Source organism: Spodoptera frugiperda, chromosome 5 (genome assembly GCF_023101765.2).
Source record: "Spodoptera frugiperda isolate SF20-4 chromosome 5, AGI-APGP_CSIRO_Sfru_2.0, whole genome shotgun sequence".
Taxonomy (NCBI): domain Eukaryota; kingdom Metazoa; phylum Arthropoda; class Insecta; order Lepidoptera; family Noctuidae; genus Spodoptera; species Spodoptera frugiperda.
In genome coordinates, this window is record NC_064216.1 from 10,438,979 (window position 1) to 10,456,228 (window position 17,250).

Genomic DNA, 17,250 nt, shown 5'->3' on the forward strand with positions numbered 1-17,250 from the left:
CGATCGTTACACGACTTCGGTTCATGTTATTGTTTTAATTTATCGAAAAAAAGTAAATAAATAGTAAAAAGGTATGAAAAAAATAATATCAATATAATAAAACATTTAGTACAAAGAAAATGCTCTAACGGAGTATAGATAATTCTATGTCGATCGTTACACGACTTCGGTTCATGTTATTGTTTTAATTCATCGAAAAAAAGTAAATAAATAGTAAAAAGGTATGAAAAAAATAATATCAATATAATTAAACTTTTAGTACAAAGAAAATGCCCGAACGGAGTATAAATAAATAATCCAAGTTGTCTTTATCCTCGATAGATGGCGTTGGGATCGAAATAGATCGCGCTATGGTTTCGTTACATTCATTTGGTTGGGTATCGGCCGAGCGCTTCGGTACTATCGTAGAAAAAGTGTATTATCAGTCGTATCTGGGGGCACGGCAGTGCCCCCGCCAAGTCGAGCAAAAAAAAAGCGGCACGGCCGTACCATCCTTTTCTCGAAGCAATTCGGGCCTTTTTCGACCCCCTATAATTCGGTTGTGGATAAAGCAAGAAACCTGAATCTTCAGTAACTAATCCGGCATTGTATAAACACGGAATATTTAAAATTTCAGTCAATTTGAACCAGTAGTTTAAGAATGACAACTTGTTAAAGTTTCTGGGGGCACGGCAGTGCCCGCCAAGTCGAGCAAAAAAAGCGGCACGGCCGTACCATCCTTTTCTCGAAGCAATTCGGGCCTTTTTCGACCCCCTATAATTCGGTTGTGGATAAAGCAAGAAACCTGAATCTTCAGTAACTAATCCGGCATTGTATAAACACGGAATATTTAAAATTTCAGTCAATTTGAACCAGTAGTTTAAGAATGACAACTTGTTAAAGTTTCTAAATTTTGTCACTCACTGACTCACCGATCATCAAAAGTCCAAGGCACTTCTAGCAGACTTAGAAGCTTCATATTTGGAATACATATAGAGTTTAGTGTCTTAATCATGGGAAAACTTAAATATTTTGTAATTTCGGTCCAGTTTTCCAAATACACCAACTGCATCAATAATTTATGCAGTTGGTGGTTGGTGGTGGTTATAAATTTAATAGGTGTAGATAGGTACCTACCGTACGTATGTACGTACGTACCGGGGTATAGGGTGGGTAAGGGTGTGTTTAGCCCATGAAACTGAACAACATTATTACTTGTAAAATTACAGATTAAGAAGTATTTACCGTCCAGACTTGTCAAAAATTGAGACATCAAAGCCTCCGAGAAAAGCCCATAGAGACAGGGAGTGGGCTTTGAGAAAAACTGTGGCTGAAGCTCAAGAAGTAGTACCGGAAAAGAAAAAGAGGAAGACTACATATAAAAATAAGAAAATATCATAAGACCTTTAACAAAATTCGTTAGAAGTAGATGGTATCAAAAAGAAAGGCTCTACAAAAAGAAGTGAGATCCCATCAAAAACATCCTGTAAAAAACCCAAGTCTCGCAGCTCAGTCTTTCTACCGTCAAAAGTTGTGAGATCCATGTAATACCAAGTCGGTTAATCTATTTAGTGTCTACTTGAAGGACCTTCTGTCTTAAGTTATTACATAAGTTATTATCATGCCAATATTAAAAATATTTAACGTTTTAAACAAATAGATCGACTTGGACATCGCATGAAAACAAAATGAATATTACAATATTATATTAGATTCTTTAGTCTCTCGCGCCTCACGCGATTGAAACTCTCGTTCTTGTTGGTCGCTGGCCCGTCGTGCTGTGTAGTGTGATACATACTAATAATCAAATCAAGCGATGTCCAAGTCGATCTATTTGTTTAAAACGTTAAATATTTTTAATATTGGCATGATAATAACTTATGTAATAACTTAAGACAGAAGGTCCTTCAAGTAGACACTAAATAGATTAACCGACTTGGTATTACATGGATCTCACAACTTTTGACGGTAGAAAGACTGAGCTGCGAGACTTGGGTTTTTTACAGGATGTTTTTGATGGGATGATTATTTGTCTGTAGTGGTCCTGCTGTTTCGTATATTCTAAATTGGTTTCGTTGTATTTGTCAATTAATAAGTTTATTTGTTGGGTTTTCCTGGTTTTTTGGTTAAACTATTTAACGTAGGTTTAGTTTGATATCGATTATTAGTAGTTACTGTAGTTAGTTTTTTTAATAAAATTGTAAGTCTAATTTATAAATTAATTAGATTAGATTTAAGTCGTTTCTTTTAAATTATTTAGTTTAAGCTTGGTTATTATAGCATAGAGGATAGGTTGTAATATAGTTTCTTTTTTAATTGTTATAAATTCGTAATTCGTAGCTTTCTTTAGTTTTAAGTTAGTTTAAGTCCGTTTTTAAACTATTTTTTCAATGCCCTAAGTGAGTATACATCTATTAAATTCAAACGCAGAGCTCATTATGTTGATTTTTGAAGAGTTCCCTGGAATATCTTCCACATCTCATTTTTGAAGAGATCCCGCGAGATCGGGAGCTATGTGGTTAAAACCAAAAATTTGCCGGAAGTCACTATTCCACGCGAACGAAGTCGCGGGCAAAAGCTAGTTCCTTAATAATTACGTCATCAAATTGAACGAAAAAAAAAATCAAATATTCTACGTTCACCCGACTTCAATATGAGTATATAAATAACAAGTTAATATTAAAACATCCAGAGATCTCATTCCGCCAGAATATAAAGTCATCTGTGGAAACGAGAAGTTGGAAGCTGAGAATAAAATCATAAACTCCAATTTCACGCCACAGTGTAGGCGAATAAGTGAGATAATGTTAAATAAAACGCCAGTACGATTGTAACTAACTGCTTTCTTTGCTGTAAACTCGACGAGATTCGATTACACTGTGAAACTAATATATGGGAGCTACTACAGCAAGTTATACTTGTATATATTGTAGTTCTGTTTGCTCAATATATTTGAAGATTTTGTTTATTGAGAGAGTTGTTTTGCTTTTGTTTATTAGTTTGTGTTATTATGAAAGTCGAAGTTGACTGTCTCTAGTTGTTAATATATCTGGGAATCACGTGTGTAATAGCTTCTGCCAGTGGCTTCGCTCGTGTTCTCGCAGGATAAAAAGTATCTTATCACCCAAGTCAGTTTATACCTTGTCTGTATACTTAATTTCATCAAAATCCCTTCAGTGGTTTCAGCCTAATTGATGGACAAACCAACTTTCACATTTATAATGTTAGTGTGATTTATGCCTGCTTGTTCTTAACGCTCGATAGCTATTTAGAAATGTACTGTCCCTTAAGTAAAAATAATATCAAAACCTCATAACACAATTTTTGTGCCTCATTTTCGTAAGGAAAATAGCAAAGCACCAAATAATTCACAACCTAACGCTTGCAAAACGTTAAAAGTTTGCGCAACGGAGTCAAGAATTAACCGGTCGACTTAAAACTACCCACACGAACAAACAAACACCATGCATATTATTTACACACACTATGAATATTCTATTAACTAGCGGATCTTTTTACTCTGTGGCATTTATAAGATGGTCCATACAGTGCACTTGGTAAAATTTTAATTAGCTCCACGCTTGGGACCTTTTTGTTGGTTTTTTAATGGAACGAGCTAAATGGAAGTTATTATTGTGCAGTGTTTAGCTTAAGCTGGAAGCAGCTGCTCGCTGTACGACGGTCTGCTTAGAAGGATTTTGTGAGGAGATATGTTAGCATGAGAAAGCGCCATGTGTATAATTAAAACTGGGGATTTAGTAAGTTTTTGTTGGAACTAAAGTGGTTTAGTATTTACTGATACTTTCAAGAGTGGTTTCTTTAATAGTTGAAGTAAATTAAACATCTGGCAATTTTCCTTCCTCCATGTGTTGACCAACATAAGGCCCACGCTTAATCTCGTACTCAATTAAACTAAGTTTTAAGTAAAGCTACATCCAGTCACCTTTTGACAATATATTAGATGATACCTGGTCATAAGAGAGCACCAATCATCTGTCTCCATTCAGATGCAATTAAATATTTTATCCAACTGAGTACATCTCCATAAACTAAGTAACAAACTCTAAACGACGCAAACAGCAACAGTTTCTGCAAACCTCATGAGAGAGGAAACACACGTACTTTTTTAATCACACCGTTTTCTACTATCCAACTTAGATATTGCATAGACAAAGTAAACGCAGAAGGTTCACTACGGTCAAGTTGTTGCAAGTGTAGAGTACACTAACCTCATTTTCGTTGGAAAATTATATTTCATTTCCACTTTGCACTAGATTTGGGTCAAGGATTTTTGATGTGAGTATACCATAGTATTTCAAAATGAGAAAATCCGATTTATTTACCTTTGTCAAAATCTAGAAGTACTTATGTTGATTAATCGCCTGTTTCACCACTTTCATATAGTAGTAAGTACCCAACAAAATTTAAATTAGGAACGTAATTTATACAAATTGAGACATAGCGGCTATCCAGACATTGTGAAACAAGCCCTAAGGCTAGACACTTTTATAAATCGTCAAACGAAAATTACTCGTCATCCAGTCAATTGCAAACGAGACGATACCATTGCAAAAGTTAAAATAAACTTGATTCTGTCTTCCTATATTGTACGTTAGTGGTACTTCTGACCATTCTTAGATGTTGGCTGTCAGTTCCAGCATCTGTTTTTATGCAGCTTGCAACACTGGCTGATTTATTGCCCGTAAAACGAGATGATAGCGCGCTCCCTCACTGGCTCACTGGGTGTAGGATGTACAGGTTTTGTGCACCACCCACGTAATGCAGCTGATAGATTTCTACAAGAAATATTGTGAGGAAATTCTTGGAAAGTTTTCTTATATCTTTAGTTTGCTACAAAAAAATATATGACTTGTTTTTCTTTATTGCCAGTGTGGTTGTTGTTTACTGTTTATAAATTACTTATTATTGAACCGATTTTAAAAAAACCGAGGAGGCCTTCAGTTTGACTTGTATGTAACAAGTCAAACTGAAGGCCTCCTTTTTAAAATGTAAGGTTTTAGGGATATTACTTGCCTTAAAAAAATTGTAGACAGTAAAGAAAAAAAGGCGGTTGCCACTTAAAAAAAAAGTTTAGATATTTAGTGATTCTTTTCTTGCTTTTTTTTCATTAAGTAAAGTATACTCTGATTAAAACTTAAGTAATCCTTCTCCCGCTAACAATGTCGACTATTTACAAACTAAGTGCAGTACTTCACGTAACTTGAATGCAACATTTTATTTTATAACAATTTGGTAGTTTGTAAGATAGTTGCTGGCTGAATGAGTTTCGACTTCCCCGTGCTTACTGTGCTTACTGTGCTGTGTGTTAATCTGTCTGGATAGCTCAGGAAGACGCATTGTCCTGAATTTTAATTCTGTTATCTTTTAATATGAAGTCGTTGTTCGAGGTATGTTATTATCATTTTTGTTTTATAATTTTGGAATATAGAGAAAGTATGTGGAGCAGAACGAAAGTCCTTACCTTTATTTAAAATGTTTTTTATTACAATATTATTATGTTATCGCACTTACTAATAGTAAAGTTTTCCATGTTTTTGACCCTGTGTTTTGTAACAGAAATATATTTATAAAAATATGTTTTAATTCCCCTAAAATTAAGGTGAAATTTGCAAACGTGTGGTGACTTAATCCTAACTTAAAATATGGTCTAGAACATTAGAAATTAGACAATTGAAACAGTGCCAAGATGATATTTCAAGTTTAATGTTATGTTTCGCATTAAGTACAGCACATTTTATTACATTTGTAAATTAATGGACACATTAAATATAATTTATACTTCCATAATTATTAGCGATGTATTAGGAAAAGGGATCTCTGTTGGTTTTACAGAAAGTTAAATGACACCTTTTATCCCCGAAGAGGTAGGTAGAGGTGTACATTACGGCACGTATTGCCACTGTACAATGTACACACACTTTTCACTTAAAAAAAAGTTCTATAGACTAATGTAATAGTAAATAATATACGAGTAGAATTACAAAATAACTCTAACAAAAATGGATAATTGTTGCAAAACCAACGCTCAAGAAATATAATGAAAAAATCTCTTTAAATTTAATATAACAACACGCAACAATCCCACAAAACCTCACCTGTTTAAACTAACCGCATTAGCACACGCGCACACTTTAATAACACTAGCATAGCATAAAACAAACAAATTACTCCACTAAATCACTTTAAATGCGGTGTTTAAAGTTTTCCTCCAAAAACTGCAAGCGTGGCAACACTAGCCATACGCTGGAAGTTTGCACATCTCATTTAGTTAATTTATTCGTCGTGGCGCGGCCGCGACCCCCAGGGATCTGTAGCCGCCTCTACTATCGTCGCTACTCCCGCGCCATCTTACTGCTGTCTTGTTAAACAACATCCGAACTGAATGGAAGAAATGCACTCAGTACTGTTCTCGCTAAATATTCGACTAGTTTTGTGAAGGGGAATTTTTAGAACATCATTTTGTTGAGTTCTATGTTTTTGGATTCAGTTTAAGTTTAATACTAGGTTAGTAACTTATGTATCAATGGTTGAAAGGCTAATTGATCTAAGCAACATTTTTTGCGATATTAATTTATACACATAATATGGTATTTATTTTAGTTGCAATTGTTTTTAAAATAATATGTTAAAGCTGTTAGGAATAAAGTTACGGTACCTATTCAGATTAGTTTAGACACTGTTTAACAGTCTAGATCGAAGAACCAGCTTGGCAACGTACTTATGTCAAACCAACAAGCTGCCAATCATAATTAATTTCGTAAAGCACGGAATATCAAGCATAATATAAGATAAAACTTAGTTCATCATTAATTCAGAGAACGCAGTGAATCTGTCAAATAATTTAAAACTTTACTACCAATAAGAGAATGATACGACTCTTTTACTCCTTCACTTTAACGGGCCACACATTTAGCTCATAAATTATTACGACCCATTGATATTTTATTAAAACTTATGATCGGAATAAAGATGCAATGCTTCTCTGTGAAGGTATAAAAATATCTATATATTATGAGAATAGTTTGTAGTCTCTACCCACCCCAACGTACGGACGGACATTAAACAGATTTCGCGCTCATAAAATCCGTAATTTGAATTCCTTAAGACCTTGCAGGGGTTCGGTGGGATCCGCCAATAATAGGGTCCCGGGTGTAGGCATGTGCTTACGTTTGTTGCTCATGTGAATTAAAATTGAATTAATTTTGATATGTTTCTTCGTTTTCGGGACGTAATCCGTTTTGTCTACACTTCGGTGGTCTTCTCGTCGTGTTGTCCTTGAATCAATTTTGTATGTTGATTTATTATAAAAATGTATTAAATTAAATGGGCAACATACTATGACAACAATGGACAAAAAACAAACAAAGCAAATTTTGGTAAACCTATTATTAGTATCGAAAGTAACCCGTCTTCAACTTAAAGTTAATACCAAATATGAAGATTTTTTCAGACTAAAAGTTGGTTCACGCATCAACCACTAAACCCAATAAATAAAAACTTTTCAAACTTTCATATGAAAAGATATCAACACATTCTTGACTAGCAAGAAACGAAATTAATTAATTATGGAACTTCGAAAAATATTCCGTCGTTTGATTTAATTAGTCGTGCTAAAACAAGATAAGTTGGACCTAAACGGGAAAACCCGAGCATAGCCGGAAGGCATACCTATAACGTCTGAGGGCCGATAGGGAAGGCAGGGTGGGGAGACTTTTATTTATGACGTCGTCAAAGGCGACGCAGCCAAAGTAATATACGTCCGAAAGTTTTCTTTTACCGTCGCATAATTATAATAGGCAAAACTGGAAACTTCGTTAAGCAAGTTCTAAGGGTTTATAACTTTGATATTTAGTAGTCTAATATCCTATGAATATGCTAAGTTAGTTGGCAATTTAGTGGAACCTTCACATAATTATGTGGCAATTAAGGAAACGTTTATATTTACTTGAATTGATTTAGATTGAATATAGTTGTGGTGTCGCTGGTTAATTAATTTATTAGTACGATTCATACTAATTCATAGTATTAGTATTTGGAAAGATAAATTAGTTTTCACTAGTGAAATGACTATGACTAGTAACACAGAGGTAATTCACAATTGTTTCAGAATATTTGTTGATGACAGAGGTTCAAGGTTCGATTCTAATGTGAAGGAATATCTTTATAGGTTACTAGCTTCTACCAGCTGCATCGCCCGTGTTTTCGTGGGATAAATGTAGTCTATGTGTTCTGTTCCAAATTTTATCTATCCTTTTTAGCTATTTTGAAGTGATTAAGTAACAAACATACACACAAATATATACCATAACTTTCAACATTCGTATTTAATATATGTAAGATGCTTGGAACGTCAGTCATAAGTATCAGTAACACAACAAAACATGATGTACCTAACCAGAGATTATACGTTTCACCTCAAACCAATTCAAAATTATAGAGCAAAAAGCCCAACAAAAACAAATGAGTTACGCACGATTTTTCACTCGTAATGAAAGCGATGCAGTGTCGCCCCTAGTGATGCGGCGTGCAATAACACCCGCTCAGACTTTTTAATTTGTTTCCGTTATTTATGTGCGTCGATGCCGCCATCTTGGATTAAAATAGATGCAGTTTCTTTGTCGCGCACGTTTTATTATCTTGGGGTATTTGTGAGACTGCATTTTCAATGGGGTTTGTGGTGGGTGCTGTTGAAGTTACGTCTTGAGTTTTAGGATAGGGTTTGCAGTTTTCTCTTAGAAAATTTGTTACGTAAAATTTTCGATCAAGTTTTCAAATGTGATAAGTCTGAGATACGATTTTGGTTATGATAAGGGATTTTTTCATGCAGTTAAATTTCACAAATTTCTAAGATTTCCGAATTCCATTTAATTCATAACACAAAGTCAGAATTTTTGTACTTTGTTTAATAATAAGTTTAGTACTTCTTTTTTAGACCAGTAGTTCACTAGGCACAATTGACCTACTCCTGACCGAACTTAATTTTAAAAAACAACCAATTAACATTACGTAAAAGATTCAATCAACCTCATATAGCCCATAAACTCCCCACCATGACAAATACCACAGATTATAACAACAATCACCACTACAGTTAGTAAACACATAAAACAAAGCTGTTTTTAAAAGATCTAATCTATCAACCGCTGCCTAACAAATGACAATTAGCACGAATGTTTTTACCCTTCCTGAATGGAGGTTACCTGAATACTGGTCATATTTCATGAGAAATTTGTACTTCAAGGGTAACGGGTAAGTGTGGGGTAAGTTGTGAACTGTTAGCGAGTTAAAAAAATTATCATGAGACTGTTTCACCGTTTGGGTTATGAAGCATGGCTTGAAGTTTGAAGGTTGACTTTCGAGTGGAATAAAATTTTATCAATAATAGTTTTTTTTTGGAAATGAAATTGTTCTATCTTTTTTATCTATCTCATCATAAATTATACTGTTGTATCTACCACAAAAGGGCTGGTTGTATTCTCCACTCATGGCAAGTGAGTTAAAGATCAAAAGTGACGATGGAATTTCTTGCTCGGTCTTCTACATTCGAAGCTACACTTTGAAATGAGTATGTATTATGTATCTTGACTGACAGATAGACTAACGGACAATTCAAAAATACCTAATTAAGGATTGATTGAAATAAATTCTTTGACTTCGACTTACGGATCTTCCAAGAATAAACGTCGTTCCGCGTACCTATGTCTCTATATATAATTCTAAGTACTTTCTACATCTAGACATACCTAATTCTCGGAAGACATACGACTAATGCTCCAATAATTATCAATTTCGGATTAGCTGACGTTGAATAGCTATTGAAACAGACAGCTTAGACCCTGATGAGCTCTCACCAATCTGAGCAATGATTAATTCATTGTCTGCATAAATTCTGATATTCCCCTACCATGCGGCAGTAATCAGTACGACTTGGCACTAGTAATCGAGCTGATTAATCATAGTTCTTGGTGGAAGTCAATTGCCATGCTACAATGAACTCTATGTCTATAAGTTAATAAAGCAATAAGGTACCTTTTAAAATTTATAACAATCTCGGCTGTTAGTCCAATCAAGGTGACTTATATTTTTCTTGTCATATTCAATGAAAACTAACGGTTTTTTGCTCACCAGATGGCACTGAAGTAGTGTGAGGTCTTTTATATAAGAGAAGTACATATTTGGCCAAGAAAATTTCAGTTTGGAATGTTCTAACCTTGACTGTCAGAAAACTGCATCATTTCAAAATATTCCAAGAACAGCTCTCGTCTCCTAACTTAAAACAAAACTCTTTATCTACCCTCAATCTTAGCCGTCTGCTTAACACGAAGTCTTAATGTTACTTAAATACGGAACTTAAATTAAGCAGGAATTTTAGGGTTCCGCAGGAGTCGCGCGCGCTGCTCGGAGCTCGGAGGTCGCTGATTAATATCACAACTGAGGGGACAACCAAGTGCTGTTCTTGGGTAATTACTTATTTTTCTTGACGTTAATTTCTTGTGACTTACGTTAATGATTTTGTTTTTTATACGCCGTAGTAAAAGAAACACCTCGTTATTAAATACCTATTCTTCGTTTTTAAGTACAAAACTTACAATAAGCCTAAAATTTTATGAAACATTTCATACAATGGGCAATATAAGCGTGGGAGTGGGAGAATGATGCTTCGGCACGAATGGGCCAGGCCTCGACCGGAGTGATACCACGGCTTCATAGATAACCGGCGTGGGACAACGCTTGTGTTGTGTTTCGGTAAGTGAGATTACCATATGCCAAATTACCCAATCTTCTGTGTCCCCGATTCCCTGACAATCCTTAAATTCCTAACCCCCAAAATGCCGCCTACACACTTGTAATCCATGGTGCGTAGGTGGGTGTCGTGGGTGTCCATAGGCGACGGCGATTGCTTACCATCAGGTGATCCACCTGCTTGTTTACCGGCTTATACCATGAAAAAACCACTTATGTATTTATTTTAGTCGCAATTTTTTGCAAAGAAAATATTAAGCAGTTCATAAACAAACAACATTACAATTCTTCGAAGTATTGGTAAATCGTGTCAGTGGCATATTAAGGGTAAAGTCGGTTTAATATAAAGCTGTTATGAAACCAAAGATTAGGTCTCTGTCTTGAAATAGCAATTCTTTTATACAATTCAGACGACCTACACAAAAAAATAGATAATACTCAAAGTAAATACATTCCGAACGTTTCTAGAAAATTCCAAGGGCACATTGAATGGAGATAGAGAAAGATAAGCAACAGATGTTTATTTATACTTTACGATATAATGGTCTTTTTATGTTTGTTACAAAATCTTCGCAGAAAAACAGCGTTCGGATGAGATGGCGAGGTTTTGGGCAGAATAACTTATAAGTTGGACGTGGTGAGATAAATCGTAATAAATGGTGTGTCTAGTTTCTATATCGGTGTTGTTCTTTAGCAGAAATGGTTACGAAACAATGTAACCAAGATTTGTATAGTGAACCTGATTGAAAAAGAGTAGCCTATGGAGTATCTTGCTCGTTCTTCTTTATAGGAATCTGCACTTTGGAACGAGCAAATAGCTTCACTGGAGGATCGACAGACAGACATTTTATAATATTATTATATTTGCTTTGACATTCCTGTCTGTTTGAAATAAATAATGTTGACTTTGAACGTAAAAGCTAGTCATTTTAGAATATAAAATTTATTAGTATAATTGTCGAACATACCTGCAGCAGGAGACAGTTTGGTCACCACGCCCCATCGCGATTTCCACTGAAACAAAGAAATACAAAATTATTAGAACATCTCAGTAGTTATAGTCATTTAAGAATATTTTCGATTGTTAATACCTTTATATTACAAAATGGTGTTCCCAATATTTTGAGAAGGATAAAACATTCAAACAATAAACTGTTTTAAATTGTGTATGTCTATGTTTGTATTTGGTTTATATATAAAGATCTATCTTCTGAAAAATATTAAGTAGACAATAAATATCTATTAACGCTAAGTTGGTTTTGACCTCATATAATAACATCGTGGCATCTATCAACCACAAATTATTTACGTACAAAACAACTCCCCATTAAAACAAACCTGCACACTACAAAACAAACTGCAAAAGACACACAAAATAAACTAAAATATTAATTAACGTAATGACAGACGGAGCTCACATCAAACAGCATACACTATACAGTACACAGTACACACGGTACACTAGTTAACTCAAAGGGTAAAAAAGGCAACGCACTGATCAAGCTAAATATTTTTAGATCAATCAAAATGCAGTCATCGTTTGGACTCTGATTTCGAAAAATACGTACATTTTCACCATCGAAGCTTGTAAATATTCAGGGTACATTTAGCTCTGGACAGCAAGCTGTGGTGCAAGTTATGAGATCATTGCGAGAAGTACTAACAATGGTAATTAACTATTAGGTACTTGTATCGTCATCTGTTGTGTTAGGATTAAGATTAGCTCATAGTTATTTATGCTCAACAGGGACCAGAATGTTCTGTGTTTAATTATGTATTTAAAAGAAAATGATAATGTGAAAGATAAACAGTCAAACCCTCTGGAAAGATCACAATTTTGACTCGACAACTACTCTAAACTACCAGCACAATTAATTCAAGAAATAAGATCGCTAGCTTTCGGATCATTTTATCTCCTATCGCTCTTCACTTGCGCCACTTGCAACGCGAACCGATGCAATAGACAAATAGCTGTCAGCGAACAAGCCGGCAATAAAATCCAGTATTTTACCGCGCCCCAACACGCTCGCGCCTCTTTATCGCTTTTTACCACCTAAACTTTAGATCTAGCCACTATTTCAAGAACCTAATGTTGGAGAACGCGGATATGAGAAATATTATCTTTAGGGAGAAATCAATTTTACCGCACAGCAAACAATCAGATGCAGTGCTGCCCACAGATACCCGCAAACCAGAGTAGTCACAATTACGTTGCCAGTTTACTAAGAAGCAGTACATACTCTTCTTAAATGTATCAATGGTTGTAAATAAATATATTTCAGAAAAGAGAGACCTTAAAATTTAACTATCCCAAATTGACCATACTAAACATAAAATAACCTGCAGTGTAGTACAACCCTATTTACGCCAAAAAACACAACACCCCTTTTTCTAAAACTGGAACAGTAATGTAAAACGTCAAATCGTAAATTAAGTTCTGTAAAAAAACTATCGATTTACAAGCGTGATGTACCGTGGGAAGCTTACAACTGTTGCCTAGTTAGCACTTTTCTATTCTCACGTCTATACATATATGTACATACGAGTACATGGTAGGTATGTACGTACGTTTCCATAGCACTTTGACGAAGAGAAAATACGTCCGTACTTAAACGTACTTAAGTTGCTCAAGTAATCACTTAACATGAACACAATTTAGTCTCCTACATAACAATGAAATTTCGTCAAAATTTCAATTGTAATTCCAGCGCCTGAAATAATTCCACGGCTGAAATAATATGTGAAATTATTAAATAGGTTATAAAGGTGGCAGTAAAAGGTTTTATGACTGAAAAATAAAATGGCGGAGTACCGTACCGATATTTTACGCTCGAGTTTAATGCTCGCTGAAATACAGGATATAGTATTTTTGCAGTTTTATAATACGGTGGTATAGAAGGATTCCTGGTAGTAATGAAAAGCTGATATTTTATTAGACACAGTAGTTAATTTATTGATAATAATTTTCTTATTCATAAAAACGGTTTTTAGATCTATGTTTAAGACTGAGTAAACACTGAATTTATATAATATATTTGCAGGGAACCTAACTAGGTAACCTAATTAAGAGTGGTTGCAATTCACTTAAGTCCTAACTAGGTAGTAAACAACACGGGTGTTATTCGATAATTGATTTTTGTAACTCGATAGTAGGTACATAAATGGTCCCGACCCAGAGCTACAGACTACCTAGCGGGCTACCGGGGCTCCGGCTAGAAAAGCAAGAGTAGGAACAGGGTGGTCTTAGTCGGTAAGAGTCTGACACACTCCAGGCGGGAGAAGTCATTGGATGATAAAGTATAAGTGAGATAACGTTTTACTAAATTAACAATTGAAAATCCCCACTACAATCTTATCCCTGTCAAGATTATTAAATCACTGAGACAAACGAATTAGTATAATACAAATTTCATTACAATTAATTTGTATTATTATATTGAAATTAATTTACAACAGCTACGAAATTAATTCGAGGACCTAGAACCGCCCGCAGGTACCGTGTAGGCAGTTAGGCACGCCCTCTATAGCTAACTATACAAATGACAAACACAGCGTCGCGTCGTCTGTCTGTTTGTATTTCATTGCCAACAGTTTGTTGTTTAGATTTAGACAACGTTTACTCTCAGCTAATTGATAGTTTTCACTTTGTGCGATTTATTTTGATTGTGTTACCGAAATCTATGCGGGAGTGTTAGTAGTTGGTAAATGAGTATAAATAAACTATAATTACATAATGTTTATTATAACTTTCGTGAGTCATACTAAAATAAGTATTATGTTATCGGCTTACCAAATAACTGTTTGACGAGAAACTTCACTAGTTTTAGTAGCAGCGTGATAATCGCCGCGTCGTGTGTCACGGAATTTTGCACATAGATATCAGCCTCTAGCATGGCTTGAAACTAGTCGAGTTCCTCCTCATACAGTTACGTGAGTAAGCCGATAACATAATAATGAATATATTGTTTTACATGGATAGTCCAATATACACAGTGGATCGGATAATTAGGAGTAGAGTATTAGTTTATAATTTCGGTCTATTGGTTTGTCCTTGAAACTAGATTGTCTAAGATAATTACTAGTTTGTATAACTAGTCAAATTGTAATACGAGACAAATCTATTTGCCAGTTAATATTCTACATTTCATAATTATTATTTACTAGCTTTTGCCAACGGCTTCAGGTCAGTCAAGTCAGCTCATACCCTGTATACTAAATTTCATCACAATTAGTTCTGTAGTTTTAGCTTGGTTGACAGATAAACCTCCAAATAAATAAATAAGGGAAACACGAAAAGTTAAAGTGTGAACCTCGATTTTCTTTATAGCGATAAAGGTAAGGTAAGGTAAATGGTTTTAGGTATAAAACATTTCCTAAGTTTGGAAAATACTATGCTGAAAACCACATCAACATCGGTTCAGCCAAACGCGAGATATCTGCGCTCAAACATACATACATACAGGTCAAACTGAGAACCTACTTTTTTTGAAGTCGATTTTTCGAGACACTTTAAGTATTACTTGACTACACAAAATATTACCAGACACTAAAAGATTTTAATATTCACTACCGTTAGTCGCATATTACCTAATGATGCGTAAATCGGAGCGAGGCACTCTTCAGTCGGACCGAGGATCCAACGTAAGTCCCTCGTTTCCTTTTTATATTTAAAATCATGATCCCTTTTGATCTCCGTTCACTTATTTATACCTCACATACATGCTCAAAGGAATTCATAAAACTGCTTAACTTCAATGACTTTCAAATTCTCAAACTGAAAACTAGTTGCAAAGAATGACGTCACAGTTTCAATCCGCCATGATTGATCATCCACTACAAAGTTACTACTCGCGTCAATCTCTGATTCATTTTTACTTCACACTCAATTGGAAGGGGTTGTTTCACATATTGTGATCTGCGAAAAAGAACCTTCAAGTTTTACATTAAGGTGTAAAGTTACTTGAGGGTTTCTTCAGTATTTTGCATCATGATGGTGCGATAAATCCAACCATGCTTCATCAGACTCGGTAGAAGAAGTCGTGAAAGTGATTTTTAAAGTAATATTTTAAAGATGTTGCAATGTATTGGAAAGTTATTGGCCATAAAAAAACGTTTAGCTAAATTCTCAATTCCGAAACCAATATGTTGAAGATGACACTGTTATTTGAATAAAGGAAGATCCCTATACATATGGAGAGATATTCATGAAGATCTAGCGAGGGTTGCCGATACCAGACGGGCTTTACTTTACATATGGCCTGAAAGTCTAATCAAATATCAAGAACGTTTTAGTATTTTTATAAAAGTGTTCTAAAAATCTTCGAAGCGTTTTCATAGCTCTTCATATAAAAGGTTTAAATACATTATCTAATGCATGGGTCTTGTAAAAATACATGAAAGTTAAAACATTTTGAATTTACTTAACCCCACATAACCTAGCATCTAATCTCGGCACATGCAAACAAAAATAAAGCGAAATGTTGTGCGGCCAACAATGGTGTTATCAGGGTGCGGGCTCCATTGTCTCATTGTACATTCACGCCACAATCCGCGGGGTAAGCACGCCTATCTGTGAAGATGTCACCGCCAGAAAGTTTTTCAACCTTTTTTGACATTTCAAAAGAAGTATTAGAATTTTGTTTTTATTTTTCTTTTCTCTTTTTGCTAATGATTTAGTTTCGAATGTTGCGGACTGGAAATAATGAAGGGGTGTCGCTTGGCGGTGACAGGTTTAATGATACATTTTTTAATTTTGCTTTATTATTATTTAGGTGGAGTCACTTACAAATTTTACAATATATTATATTCAATATATTACAGTTATATTCCTTATTGTAATGATTTCTCTCTACAATGAGATGTTTAATAAGAGTAACGATAAAGTTTCTTGCTTCTCCATTCGAAGTTAAACTTTGGAACGAGCACCTAGCTTCACTGACAGACAGACTGAATACATAATTATATTATTTTTAGTTTTACCCTTTAAAAAACATAAAATTGATAGCCATCTAGATAAAACTATTACAAGAACCTAAATTCATCTTTAGTAAGAGCCAAAAAGTGTTCGTTTTAGGAAAAAAGAATTAGTCATCGAGACACGTTTCGTAAAAGGCCTTCTAGACCTTCAGCCAAACCTAAATAAATATTGAAAACCTACTAAACCAATATTGTAAAAGCTAAATGGTGTCTGTTTGTGTTTCTTTCACTGTTTTATTGTATGACTTTAAGGAGTACGAGTGTTATAAATTGTAGTCTTCATTTTAAGCAGTTTTTTTTAGCTTAACCTGTTTGTTTGTGACAGATATAGTAATTGCAATTTTCACCCCTTCCTGACGTCCGATTGATCTGATATTTGGTCTCTCTCTCTTAATCTTGATGACCATACTAACATAAAGCCAAATTTACCACCATTACTTTGACTACAATGGTGAAGTATTTTTATCTAGTACTGTGTAATCTTTTGAAAATATATCTATCTAACTATCTATCGACGCGCTGGTGAAGACA

General features: G+C 34.7%; 1 protein-coding gene across 1 annotated transcript in view; it reads right to left on the reverse strand.

Annotated features, from left to right (window-relative positions):
* Window positions 1–17,250, reverse strand: part of LOC118271910 (uncharacterized) — a 341,312-nt gene that overhangs the window by 218,557 nt on the left and 105,505 nt on the right. Inside the window, exon 3 of the mRNA XM_050693632.1 lies at window positions 11,712–11,757. Coding sequence (XP_050549589.1) covers window positions 11,712–11,757 — 46 coding nt within the window. The remainder of the gene's footprint in view (window positions 1–11,711; window positions 11,758–17,250) is intronic.